Raw genomic sequence first — 14,484 nt, forward strand, 5'->3', positions numbered from 1 at the left:
GCAAACATTATCCATACGATGCTTTATAATACAGTTTGTATGGTCCCAAAACTAAGTTGTGTTTCTGTGTTGTTTAATAAAAGGTTCGATCGCATATAACATTTTAAGTGTATGAAACATTTCGTTGAGTACTGTGATTGTTTATAATGGTGTCCCCCGGAACATTTATGGTACATTCCAGTTGAGTTGCGTCGAAACATTCCGTCCAGCTGGTGCACGGCGGCTTGAATTTACAGCTGTCGACTAAATGACAAATGTAAATATAGTAACGTTTAAATGTATTTTAAATGTTTCGAAGTAGGATTATTAGGATTGTCAGTATATTTACAACATAATTTCCAAAGGACTGGAGATTTCAGTTATTGATGACTTAATCAACAACTTATTCACTTCAATTAATGGCAGTGGCACTTTACAAACTGTAAAGCTTTCCTGAGGTTCAGTGGTTAGAGCATGGCGCTAGCAACGCCAAGGTCATGGGTTCGATCCCAAGGGATTGCATATATAGTCAGAAACAAATGTATAATACAATACAATGCAATGCAATGTAAGTCGCTTTGGATAAAAGCGTCTGCCAAATGCGTAAATGTAATTTTAGTACTTCTGTTGTCTGAATGCCAGTTAGCATTTAAAGTCACTATGAACATCTGTTTTTAATAAAGTGCAATGGTATTTTCTTAAAGCTTCTTGGTTAATTTACTTTTAAGATCACTTTTTAAACAAACTGTATGTATTTGCAGGTAAACATTTGAAATGAACATACAGGTAAATGTGGTCTACAAAAGCATAAACAACAAATTCCCAAAACACACACAAAAATAACCTGCCGAGTATTATGTATCACTCTGGAATTTCTCCTTTTTCCATCTTAGGACATCTTTTCCTGCTTTGCAAAGAAAACGTAACATTGGTAATTAAGATCAACAATTCAATCTCATAACCATTCTATAGTCTTAAAGAGACTAATCGTATTTGATCACCTCAAAGCTAAACCTTTTACTAGGAGTGGGGTTCGTATCCACGCGAACGTTTGACCGTTGGATCATAAATCCAGCGCCTTACCCGCGCGGCCAGCACTCCTTCTTTTTCTACATTTTCTTCTTTTTATCATCTGAACCACTTTTTATTTCCTAAACAAAATGTGCATGTGCACAAGATCCATTCCAAAACATTTCGAACAAAATCCACACATCTCTAAAGATATCAGATACATTCAGATATATTTCAGATATAGGAGTAGCTTATATTCAGATCTGACAGAATTGCATATTTTAAAGAGCGTCTAAAGTCAGCCCGACCGTGCGTACTGCGCGCGCTTCGCGTCCTGTGCGTGCCCTGAAGACGCGCAAGTGCGCATCAACCCAAGATAGAGTGAGTCTGAGGCTGACTTCAGTCTGTCGAGTCTCAATAAGGAGATCGTATCACTCTGGAGTTACTGGGGAATTGTGTGCTTCTTGTTGGACTGACAGTTGCTCCTTCTGGGTTTAATATGATTGTTGTGCATCTTTGTTTATTTGCGACTTTTTGGAGTGCGGTGAGTCTTCCATTCTCTCCAATATTAATTGCGTATCGAATTTAATTTGCACAGTGCTCGTTATATAAAAATCAATATTAGTATTTTATTATAATAAAGTCGATATCTTCTTGATCCGTTTTATTATAAGGTTTATTCGAACACCGTTTAAGAGGAAAATTAATGCGCATTTGTCCCACACAGTTAAGGTAATGTAAGCTAATGCAAGAAACGACTCTAGTATTAAAACATCTCTAAATTCTCTAAATTAAACCTAAATCACCCAATTGGTAATTTACTTTGGATAGTATTGCATATATGAATTATAAAGCACGAAAGTAAATTAAGTAATATCTGATCACATTAGATTATTGATACTTAAGTTAAAGTGCACTTTAATGTACAGTATTGATGTTTTAGGTGTGGGCTATCCATCCAGACTGTGCTATTATCACTCAGCTGATACAGGAGGAAGAAATCTGCACTCAGACCAAGAACAGAGAGACCAACCAGACCCAACAAACAGGTTATGACAGCATGCTTACAGTTATTAAATAACTCAGCACTTATGTTTTACTGTTTGCTTGGTGTGCAGAACTGACAAACCAAGATGCAAATGATGAGATAGCTTATTGGATAAATATCAAGGCGGGTTATGAAAAGATGCAGGTTTAAATCTCCATATCTTGCATGCCACTAAACTATGTGTTACTTTAAATCAAACACTAAACAATATCTAATGCAGTGACATTAATATAAAGCTAAGTGTCTGAATACTGCTACTGTAAGTTTTAGAAATCTGGCTCTTATGGCTGTGGCTGATCTGAATCTGACACCAGCAGCTGATGCTCGGCCTGACCTGATTCACTTCAGCTGATTATGCTGTGAATGAGTATGAGTGATGAGTGAATCAGAAAATCTTAACCGTGTTACTTAAATTGAATAAAACAGGAGAAAGGAAGGAAGCTGAAACTGGGTTGGGCACCTGCAGCATGAAATCAGCTGTTTTCTGCAGGATTTGGACATCAGCTGGTGACCCAACACATCATAATCATTTATCATGCAAACATGTGCTCTGACCTCTGTTTGTTAGAAAAAACATGAACTTCTCAGGGTCAATGAAGAAATATTCACAAAACGTAAAATCAGGCTTCTGATTATATTCCTCCCTGAAGATTTAAAAGCTCAGAGAATAGAAGTCAGTTCGCGTCTAAAGTGAGACACTTGCAGACAGACACATTGACCCCCAGGGCAGATGTTAATTGTGTTACGGGCAGCAGATAAAACCTCAAGAGGTTTGTGCTCCTACAGCCTGATAGTGTCTGAGTTGTGAGAGCAGAGCGTGTAAAATCACGTGTTTGATGTGTTTCGTACAGCACGTGTGATGAGATCTTTTTAAACATCTTACAATGTGTCTGAACAAGCTAAACCGCGACAATATTGTTTTAAGCGTGCAAGCCTGAGGTAAACACGAATTATCAGATGCATTTAAGGTCCAGAGTGTGAAATTTAGCGGCATCTAGTGGTGAGGTTGCGAATTGCAACCAATGGCTCACTTCACCCTTCCCTTTTGAAGCACTGTGTTGGCTGACACGGAACTAAGATGTCGTTGCGTATTCACCTCTTTGCCGAAGGAGATAACGTATTTACGCGTTCTGTAGAGCAGTTTGTCCATTAAGGGCTACTGTAGAAACAACATGGTGTATGTAGATAGAAATAGCTCGTTCTAAGGTAAGAAAAACATAACGTAAAGGTACACCTCTGAACACAGTTATGTATATTAAATTGCATTTCTGTCAATAGATCATTCAAAAAGGATCAGAGTGGATGTATTGGAGAGAGTTGGAATAGTTTATGTTTGTATTTAGGCTATTCTTCATGCTTTAGACGCTCATACCAACTTTTCTGGTTCTTCAGAAACTTGAAGCTTCAAATAATCCCCGGAGTGTCATGCAGCATCCTACACCGCAGACGTGCCTAAAAATACAGGCGTCATTAAACTGAGAAAGTTATATGTCATCTGACAAATGTTTGGAAGACTTGCGTTTGCACAAACCGTAGTGTCAGTCTGCAATGCCAACCTAGATTTTGTATTTTCTCAAAGTATGATGATGCTCTCAATCTAAGCAGGTCTATATAAAAGTGAATGTTGCTATAAATAGCTGTTGGCATCTATCGTAGTAGGCCATAGAGAAATGAATGTTTTACTAAAATCTTTCCCACGGTTTGTTATTGTGTTTGATCATTCCACATTTACATTTCTTACATTTCTAACAGACTGAAATGACATTAAAAGAATACATGCAAAGTTTCTATTGGACAGACGTTTTTGAAGATTTGATCATTTTAAGCATCAGTTCAGTTTCAGATGTTTTTCTGAAATAGAGAAAATAGAGAAATAGAAAATCGGAGACATGAAGAGTATGAAGGTGTAAAACGATTGTAGATTCCAGAGGTGCAATAATCTGGATTTGGGTAAATTTGATGAGAAATGTTTGAGTTCACATTGAGATCTTCAATAATATAAATTTGACAAATCTGAGCTCAGTTTGAGACATTGTTGCGAGATTTCTGGCTCTTTCTCAAGAGAAATATCTGAGACGCAGGAGACTTAAAAGTTTCCATTTGCTCTGGAAATAAATGTTAAAAGTACAAGTAAATCACAACAGTTTCTCTTCTCTAAACAGTCGAAACATTTTTGGTAATAGAACATAATAACTTTTATCTTGAAATCCTTTTATTTGAAGATATGGATTGTGATCCGGCTGTTCAGTGAGACGTTCTGATGGCGTCTGTTCTTTCTCTGCCAGATCACAAATACATGATTAAAGTTCATTATTAAGGTGTCTTTAGTTTTGAAACCAGTGCTGTGCTGTTCATGTAAACGACGGATCAATAGCTCACCCGAATCCGTTTGTGTCAATCTCACACTGAAAATATTCTTTCAAAGATCGATCTAGAAAAGAAAGATTCATGGAACGGAAAAAATATGCACATAAATTGTTCAGGTCTTTCAGGTTGATTTAGACCCTGTTATGACGGTTTGCAGGATGTGGAACGGATTGGGATGGGATACGGTGCTGGAATACGGCCAACACTGGACAAATCCTCAATGTTTCCTGCTCAGAAGTCTTTCAACAATTCTCCAACAATCAAGGTCGGATCTTTCTTTCTTTCCTTTCTGTCTCTCTGTGTAAACAAGAGAAAAGTTGCAAAGGTTTATATTTTCTCCATCACTTGCATTTGCATCAGACACTAAAACCTACTTACCCCCCGGCGTAGCTTTAGGAAAAGCGCCTGTTAAAAATGTAAAAGTGGGACACAGACCAATGTAAAACACAATATAGTCATTTTGAAAACTGGAATATGATTTCAAGCCAAATAGACTCATTATGGCTGATGTAAATCTTTTGTCGTTTGCATTGGTGTAAAACAGCTTCGGGTTTACTGTCAAGCAGAGGAGCAGATGAGATTTTCCTCAAGGGCTTGGTGTGCAAATCTTGAGATTGTAAATCAGATTGCAAATCACATATTGTAATATTTCAGTAGTCTTACAAAGCAGCAACTTTGATTGAGTTACACAAATAGAACGGTTTGAGTGCCAGAGAAATTGCACTTCAACATACACGCTATAGTAACATAATGCTCTGTTTATATCGCGCATTTATAATGCTAATTGTAATTTAAAGGAAGTGAATAAAAATAAAGATAAAAAGTAAATCAACAAATAAAAATCAACATATAACAGACTTACTTTCAAAAACTAACAAGGAGACAAATGTTATTAGGGAAAAAGTGCCGTCTTTTTCAAAATAAATCGAATACGATCGATCCATTTTTATATATATTTTTATTTAGCACTCTTATTAATGAAATTATGGGCATTTCACGATTTCTTGAGAAATTGCATGTTGTTGTTTATTTGGATTACATGTGGTTCACGTGAGAATCATTAATGGAGATGCTGCTGAAGTGAATGTGTTCATAATCATATCACAATAATTCACTTTGAGGTTTAATTTAGGTTCAAATACTCCCTTAGAAAAGAGATGCCTATAGGGACCACAACAGTGTTTTCCTTTTTAATAAACAAATATAATTTCTTAAAGATGTTTACACAAATACTGCATGTTTTTAGATTTACACAACTGTTGCTGACAGCAAAATACATTCAGAGATGTCAATGGCATAACAGCGATATGGATCTCTGTCTGATGAACACAGAGAAAGATATTTGGAAGAATGCTTGCAACCAAACAGTTCTTGGTCCGCACTGACTACCAATGGAAAGGTTGCTTTATATATTTCTTTGCTCTGTTAAACACAAAAGAAGATATTTTGAAGAAAGTAGTAAACAGTTCTCAGGCATTTTTGACTACCATTGTACTCTTAAAAATAAAGGTGCTTAAAAGGTTCTTCACAGCGATGCCATAGAAGAACCATTTTTGGTTCCATTAAGAACTATTCAGTAGAAGGTTCTTTAAAGAACCGTCTGTCTCTTACCTTTTTATAATCTGATTCTGATTCTGAAGAACCTTTTTTCGCCACAAAACCTTTTGTGAAACAGAAAGGTTCTTCGATGTTAAAGGGTACATAACTAGGGATTTTTAAGGTCCTACTTTGGTTTATGGAGTGTCCAACAACAAGTTTATGTACACAGAAGGTGTAAAAACACGATTATTTTGTAATAATAGCTAGTTATTCTTACATTACTTCTTGACTGACTCTCACATGATTCGTTCCGCGATTCATCCGTCTAATCCCCTCCTTTCCGCTGGCCTAGTCTGATTGGTCAGATGGTCTAGTCTGCTGTGATTGGTCTACCGCGAATGAGGCTCACGAGCTACAGGCTGCGTCCGAAATCGCCTACTTCCATACTATATAGTATGCGAAAATGAGTACGAGTCATAGTATGTCCGAAACCTCAGTATGCAGCACTATATAGTAGGCGAGAAATACCCGGATGGTCTACTACTTCCGCCGAGATTCCTGAGTGTGGATCGGATGGACACTTCTCTATCCCATGATGCCACGGGAGCTGAGCAACGGTCAAATTTCAAAAGTAAATCAAATAAATATAGCGGAAAACTTTAAGGCGGACGTCCGTTTTTAAAGTAAGTGCCAATAAATAAATTTCTCGTAACTAAATAATGTTTTAATCAACACTCACGAGTAGGTTGTTGTTAATACATCAAAGGTCAAAGAGCATACGGGTCACATGACCATAAAACATGGCGGACGCAGTATGTCCGAAATGTATTCATACTACTCCCACTCATACTATATAGAACGTACTGTTTTGACAGCCGATAGTACTTATTCAAATTCAGTACGTACTGTCACAGTATACGATTTCGGACACAGCCACAGTGTTTGGGGGAGAAGAGTGAAGTTTTCGCGGGCAGTCCTAGCAAAACACAGCAAGGGACTTGACGTAAATCGGCGGCGGTTCGTGAATCGAACTAGGGACGACTCGTTTGCGTGATTCAGAGTCGACTCCCTTTTTTATTCCCGGATTTACAACTTGGCAGACTGCTTACTTTCAACCACGGCAACATTACACACTGCATGAAATGTCATTTTCATGATCTCATGTACTCTTTAAAGGTTCTTCATGGAAGCATTTAGGACAAAAAAAGGTTCTTCTATGGCATGGTGAAGCACCTTCACTTTTAAGAGTGTCATTTTTCCTACCATGGTAGTCAATGGTGGCCAAGAACTGTTTGGTTACAAGCATTCTTCCAAATATCTTCCTCTGTGTTCACCAGAACAAAGACATTTATACAGATGTGGTACACAGAATTTTATTTTTTGAATGACATTTAAATGACATTTGTAACTTTCTTATGAAAGTCTATTTTCAGTCTATTGAAAAAAATACATTAGGCCACTGACAATGTGTTCAATTCATATTTTTTTTAATCAATGTGTTTTCTAGGGTTAAACAAATGACCTGCACTTTCATTTACTTTAATTGTGAAGTTAGAGAAACGCATCACTAAAACAAATACCAAAAACCATTTTTTTACATATTCATGTTCCATAAAATTGTAAAAAGGTGATCCACAATAGCAACAATACAGTAAAGCTTAAGAAACTGAGATTCACTCAAGTGCTGAAGTGAAACACCTGCCACAGAAAACACTACCAACAGCAGCTTTTTGTCCCAGTTCTAGTAATCATGTTTCCCCCGAGCATCCTTCTGGAGGTATTTTTGGAAATGTTCTGAGGCTGAAATATTGCTTACCGCTCTCCAAATCTAGCGCTGATCGACAACAAACTGAAGACTTAAACGTACATAAATGTGGATGAATGATGTTAAACAAAAAAGCTCTTCTGCTTAAGTGCCGGTAGATTTATTGAAATTGAAGTCTGCTGTTTATTGTACAGGTTTTATATACAGGAACTGCACGTCTGATGGCTGGAGTGACCCGTATCCTTCATATGATGAGGCTTGTGCGTTTGAAGATGATTCAGAGTCTGGAAGTGTGGTAGATATAATTCATCCCATAAAACCTGCGTAAATTACAGCCATGCACATTGAAATATGAAAACCTTACCTCCTTTCTGAGCTTGATGAATGACTTCCTGTTTCTGTAACGTGTGCGTGGACTTCCCATGATGACCACATGGGGTCGCTGTGTTTTATTTCCGTGTTTCTTGTTTGCTGCTTTTGGCTTTTATATTGAATTTTCGGAAAATGAGTACATGTTTAAGAACAAAGTCTTGAAGACCATGTAAAAGACTGTATTAAAGTTTATAAACTGAAATTAATTGGTTAACCAGTCAATAGCTTGAAAGCCTAAAAGCGTAAACGTTTATACCCTGTTTAGCAATATTTAAGCATACGCAGGTATTTGAACTCTATATGCATGTTGATATAAAATATTTAAAAAAATATAAAACTAGAATTGATATGAGATAACCGTATCCAGCGTTTTCTTTTTGTTTCAGACAACCTACTTCTCAACTTTGAAGCGGCTGTACACAGCAGGATATGCAACATCACTTATATCGCTCATAACAGCTGTTATCATCTTTACCTACTTCAGGTAAAGGTCAAATGAAGTTGCGTGTTAAAGAAAAGCACAAAAAGAACAAAGCAAAAATATTCAGCAAGTTTGTATAAACGGTCTGTGTACGTGCATAGGGTATAATCACATCTGTCATTTACAGGAAGTTTCACTGTACCAGAAACTACATACACGTCAACCTGTTTGTTTCCTTCATATTACGGGCCAGTGCAGTATTTATCAAAGACGCTGTTCTGTTCTCAGACGAAACCCAGGATCACTGCCTAATGTCCACGGTGAGAATGAGAGCGAGAGAGGATTCGAGTAAGAGAGTTTGTTTATTATAATAAGGGCTCACAGCTTTTATAAGACTTATATGATTGATGTTTTGCTTTGGACTCTATTCGAAACTTTATGCGTGATGACAGTAATGATAGAGATTCCAGATCTCTCAGATCTCATCTAATATCATAGTACACTAGTTCAGAATAGGATTTGAAGTGATATTTTCATATCACATTTTAACCCTGAATGGCTTCATAGATCCTGATTCCAAGATTTAGAAGTATGTTTGTTTGATTAACAGTAGATGACGTTGGAAAATGTTGTTGAATTTCTGCGCTTTAAAGGGACAGTTCACCCATAAATGAAAATTCTGTCATCTTTTATTCACCCTCACGTCACTCCAAACCTGCATGACTTTCTTTCTTCTGCAGGACACAAATAAAGATATTTTGAAGAATGTTGGACAACATCGGACCCCATTGACTTCCATTGTATGAACAGAAAACCATTGAGACATTTTTCAAAATATCTTCTTTTGTGTTCCACACGAGTTTTGAATGACATGAAAATGAATAAATGACGACAACGTTTTTATTTTAGGGTGAACTATCCTTTAAAAGGAATTTTCCAGATTAAACATGTCTTGTTGTTGTTGACAGGTGGCATGTAAAACCGCTGTAGCGTTCTTTCAGTTCTGCATTCTCACCAACTACTTCTGGTTGCTGGTGGAGGGCATGTACCTGCAGACGCTCCTCGCCCTCACGTTTGTATCACAGAGGAAGTATTTCTGGTGGTATATCCTCATAGGATGGGGTGGGTACAAAAACATTCTTCCTCTGACTATCTGCCTAGCAGGGTGCTCAATTACAGCTCAGGAGGCTTTTGAGATGTTTGGGCTAATTGGCTTTCATTTTATTTAGCAAATTAGTAGGTTTTTTTGTCTCTTTTATGTAGGCGTGCCATCGGTTGTATTGATCGTGTGGGTATTGACCAGACAGTTCTATGATAACAGAGGGTATGTCTGATTCTCTCTCTACTGTACTAATAGGGCTATACACATATCTTTCTTTGAATGAATTCTTCATTGGTTAGTGCATCACATTAGATAGGTGAAATAGGTTGCAATGCTGTTTGGAGTAGATCAGTAATGTTCAGATGTTATTTATCACATTTGCAGGTGCTGGGATGACACAGACAACATGAACATCTGGTGGATCATTAAAGGACCGATCACAGTATCGCTGCTTGTAGGTCATGATCGTATCCGCATGGCTGATGTTGACAGATGAAAGATATTACCTGAAATATCACCTGCTCCGCTGTGATTCGTTTCTGTTATCTGACAGGCCAATATCATCATCTTCCTAAACGTGATTCGGATATTAGTTCAGAAATTGAAGAGTCCTGGAGTTGGAGGCAGTGACACGGGCCACTTCATGTAAGTTATTATCGTTGCACAATTCAAAATTTCCATGACTTTCTAGAAAACTACCTCCATAATATTTTCTGGCCAAAGTAACGAAATAATACTTTCAGATCTCTGAGTTCTCATCTCAGTTAGGATGTAGATGTTAATGTTTCAGCTGCCAGGTTCATCTTTAATGCATGAATAATATTATAATAAGCCCACCACTGACAAGCCTGACAGTTCCCGCAAGGGCGAGTTTCTATTTTCAGCGTCCATTATCTTATGGCTTAATATCTCTTGGTAATGTTCTGTGTATCTAGACGTAGAGAAATTGCATTTAGTACATTATATCCAGGGGCTTGTTACTGTAGTTTCTGAAAGCACGGACTGTAGACAGAAGAGCTAAAGATCTGTTTCTTAATTTCATTTGGTGCTGTTTAACCTTCCATTGACACAGGGCTGGACATTCACAAACACAAATGCTCAGACATTTGAGATGAAACATTTTGAACATTTCATAACCGCCCAGAGGTGCTCGGATGTTACTCGTTCTCTCAGTTATGGCAAGCTGAATTAGCTTTTAATCATTCTCAGGATATGAATATATCAATTTTTACTAGTAAAGATTATAATTCTTGATATCAAGAATGGAATTTCTACTAGTAACAATTGCTATTTTTGATATCAGTAATTACATTTTCACTAGTAAAAATGTGAATTCTTGATATCAGCAATCAGGTCATCACTCGCAGAAATGTGTATTCTTGATATCAAAAATTGAATTTCAACTAGTAAAAAACTAAATTCTTCATATCTGTAATTGCATTTTTACTAGTTAAATATCACAACCATTCAAATTCAATTTCAGATATCAATAATTAATTTCTTACATGTTAAAAATCTTATTTCTGATATCATAAATGCAATTCTTACTAGTAAAAAACATAATTTTTGATATCAAAATGTAACTTGTTACTAGTAAAAATGCCAATTTTGATATCAAGAATTCAATTTTTACTAGTTGAAATGCTCATTGTTGATATCTGTAAATTAATTTTAACATGTTGCATTTGGTATTTCTGATATCAGGAAATATATTTCAGATATCAATAAATCTAAGAGTAATTGTTGATATCTAAAATGGCTTTCTTACTAGTAACAATCACATTGTTAATATCAAGAATGAACATTTTCACTAGTGAAAATGTAATTGTTGATATCAGAAATTGCCATTTTTACATGTAGTAATTCAATTGTTGATATCAAGAATAAACATTATCACTAGTAACCACACAATTATTGATATAAAAATTATGTTTTTTACTAGTAAGAATTGCATTTATGATATCAGAAATAAGATTTTTGACATGTAAGAAATAAATTATTGATATCTGAAATTGAATTTGAATGGCTGCCTATTGTGATATTTAACTAGTAAAAATGCAATTACAGATATCAAGAATTACGTTTTTTACTAGTTAAAATTCAATTTTTGATATCAAGAATACACATTTCTGCGAGTGATGGCTTGATTGTTGATATCAAGAATTCATATTTTTACTAGTGAAAATGTAATTACTTATATCAAAAATAGCAATTGTTACTAGTAGAAATTCCATTCTTGATATCAAGAATGATCATATTTACTAGTAAAAATTATATTGTTGATATCAAAAATGCATATCCTGAGAATGATTAAAAGCTAAAAAAATCTAAAAAATAAAGACAATTGAAACACATGAAGAGTATGGAGAAGTAAAATGATTGTAGATTGAGTCCATATTGCGATCTTCAATAATATTGACTTTTGATTGCAGACTGCACAGATCTGAGCTCAGTTTGACACATTGTTGAGATCTTTCTCGAAACTCTAATGACAGAGACATTTGTGAGATTTATGACTCTTTTTCTCAGGAGAAACATATGAGACGAAGATGAGACTTAAGCAGAGGTTTCCATTTGCTCCCCAGTTAATCTCATTGATGATGTCAGGAGAAATAATTGTTAATAATATATAAGAAGAGGATGAGCTGTGGATTATTTATGTGGAGGGCATCATTGACATCACTTGTTAGTTTCACTAGTTTTAATGAGTGACGTGTCTTCTTTGATGATGGCAGGCGTCTGGCCAAGTCCACCCTCTTTCTCATTCCTCTGTTCGGGATGCACTACACAGTGTTTGCCTTTCTGCCCGAAAACACTGGGGAAATAGTGCGTTTCTACATCGAGCTCGGTCTCGGCTCGTTTCAGGTACAGATCGACACATCTGAGCAAATAAGATCTGTTGATGTCTGATGTTGTTCTTGAAGTTGTTGTTTTTTCCAGGGTTTTGTGGTGGCATTGCTTTACTGTTTTCTCAATGGAGAGGTGAGTTTCTTTGTTAGGTATTGTTATGTTTTTGTATTTCCTAAAGTTGCTGAAATGTATTACTTCAAGAAGTTTAATACTTTAAGGAAAAAATTAGCCCAAAAAATTATGACAATGTCATTCAAAACCTGCATTCGATTCTTCTGTGGAACACAAAAGAAGATATTTTGTGTCTCAATGGTTTTGTGTCCATACAATAGAAGTTCTTATAAGAACATTCTTAAAGGGGTCATATGGCACGAATACGTGTTTTTATGTAAGTTGCCCATGCATGTATTAGACATGTAAAATTGCACAAATGAAAGTGTGGGAACAAAAGATGCATTCTATCTGAAAGGGAATGCTCACCCAGACCTGCCTGAAACACCTCGTGTAGCCACACCCCGGCGAATCTACGTCAGTTTGTGGTATGAGTTGACTAAGACCGCCCAGTACCTGTACCTGTCAGTACAATTGCGTGGGAACATGATGTTCCGAATATGGTAAGAGGCGTTACATTTCCCTCACACGCTTGCAGTATTCCACCAATCACTACGCACTGGTGAACTGGCCAATCATAGCACACCTCGCTTTCCAGAGCCATGAGCTTTGTTAAAAATCTGCGTGTTTCAGAGAGGCGGGGCAAAGAGGAGATACAAACATGCACGGTATGTGGAAAATACAGCGTTTTTGAACCTTAAATGGCATTACATCTAAAACAAACCATAATATTCGTTTTAGCCATGTCATATGACCCCTTTAAAACATCTTCTTTTGTGTTCTGCAGAAGAAAGAAAGTCATACAGGTTGGGTGAATAATAAAATAATGTTTGATTTATTCATTTTCATTATGTAAAAAGTCTCACTATGAGTTCTCTCTCTCTCTCCAGGTACAGGCAGAGCTGAAGCGGACACTGTTGAAATGGCAGACGCAGAGTCATCTGAGTCCGAGTAAAAAGCGCCGCATCACTATTACTCAGATCTCGATGCATGAGGTTGGAGGCACACAGGCTCACATCTGCAATGGCAACATCACATCTGTATGAACTCACCTGTACATTCCAGGTGTAATGTCATGCGGTTGTTCAACACTTCAAGAGCTTCACGTTTGGCTCTGGTGTCTGAAGAGGAGATGGGTCACAAATAGATGTTCCAGTAGATGTGGAAGCTGTTAGTACAGTATTACAGATGACTATAGAGATTTGATTGAGGAAGATTTACACTACACATCACGTGCCTGTGGGTGGTGAAAAAGGTAGTCGAGTTGTCAGTTTATTGACATTTGTGTTCTGGAGTTAAAAAATAAAGTTTGAAAAGTGATTGTAGAATAATCAAAAAACTTCTCATGCCACTTCATTCAGGAGTCTGTAAGAGTTAAAGGTTTAATTCACTTAAAAATGACAATTTGCGGTTAATTTAATCACCCACAGGCCAACAATAATAATATAAATATTACATTTAGTTTTCCGTAAACTACATGTAACATTTTGATTTAATTTAAAGCACAATGTGAATTTGATTCCACATTTAAAAGCTTCATATATCACAGCGTGAATTATAGGTATCACTGTTCTTCATGAACTGAATTCAGGTTTCATGGCATTATACTCCAGAAATATGGAAAAACAGTTTTCTAATGTATTTGCTGAACATATGCATTTGAAGCAATGGAAATGTACTGGAGTTTTGTGTCTTCAAAATTTTGAATAAAGTTTTGTTTTGCCGTTAAATGTAATTTTGCTGTGCTACATCATAATGAATGTGCAAAAGTTATCATGGATTTCATAAAGTGAGAACAGGACTGCATCGCAGAAATGTCCAGCGACAAACTAAAAGTCTCATCTGTGTAGTAAGCATTGTGATTTCAGGTCCTCATTGAGATCACTAAACTTCATGCCAAGAGAAAAAATGTTTTATAT

At 36.4% G+C, this 14,484-nt stretch overlaps 1 protein-coding gene across 1 annotated transcript; it reads left to right on the forward strand.

Moving 5' to 3' along the window:
- Positions 1–1,367: 1,367 nt before the first annotated feature.
- On the forward strand, positions 1,368–14,346 carry ghrhra (growth hormone releasing hormone receptor a). Its single transcript, XM_057334622.1, has 13 exons — positions 1,368–1,534; positions 1,934–2,039; positions 4,563–4,670; positions 7,904–8,004; positions 8,468–8,565; positions 8,690–8,822; positions 9,471–9,624; positions 9,766–9,826; positions 9,989–10,058; positions 10,158–10,249; positions 12,340–12,469; positions 12,545–12,586; positions 13,456–14,346. Exons 1-13 carry the CDS (start codon positions 1,490–1,492, stop codon positions 13,609–13,611), a joined length of 1,296 nt encoding a protein of 431 aa, XP_057190605.1. The 5' UTR covers positions 1,368–1,489; the 3' UTR covers positions 13,612–14,346.
- The last annotated feature ends 138 nt before the right edge of the window (positions 14,347–14,484 follow it).

Source organism: Triplophysa rosa, linkage group LG5, assembly GCF_024868665.1.
Source record: "Triplophysa rosa linkage group LG5, Trosa_1v2, whole genome shotgun sequence".
Classification (NCBI taxonomy): domain Eukaryota; kingdom Metazoa; phylum Chordata; class Actinopteri; order Cypriniformes; family Nemacheilidae; genus Triplophysa; species Triplophysa rosa.

What these genes read in the sequence shown, in the direction of transcription:
- ghrhra (XM_057334622.1), top strand. Translation starts at nt 1,490, where the DNA reads ATGATTGTTGTGCATCTTTGTTTATTTGCGACTTTTTGGAGTGCG. An exon ending in TTGCGACTTTTTGGAGTGCG is followed by an intron (nt 1,535 to 1,933) that starts GTGAGTCTTCCA and finishes TTGATGTTTTAG; the next exon opens with GTGTGGGCTATCCATCCAGA. An exon ending in ACAATTCTCCAACAATCAAG is followed by an intron (nt 4,671 to 7,903) that starts GTCGGATCTTTC and finishes TTTATTGTACAG; the next exon opens with GTTTTATATACAGGAACTGC.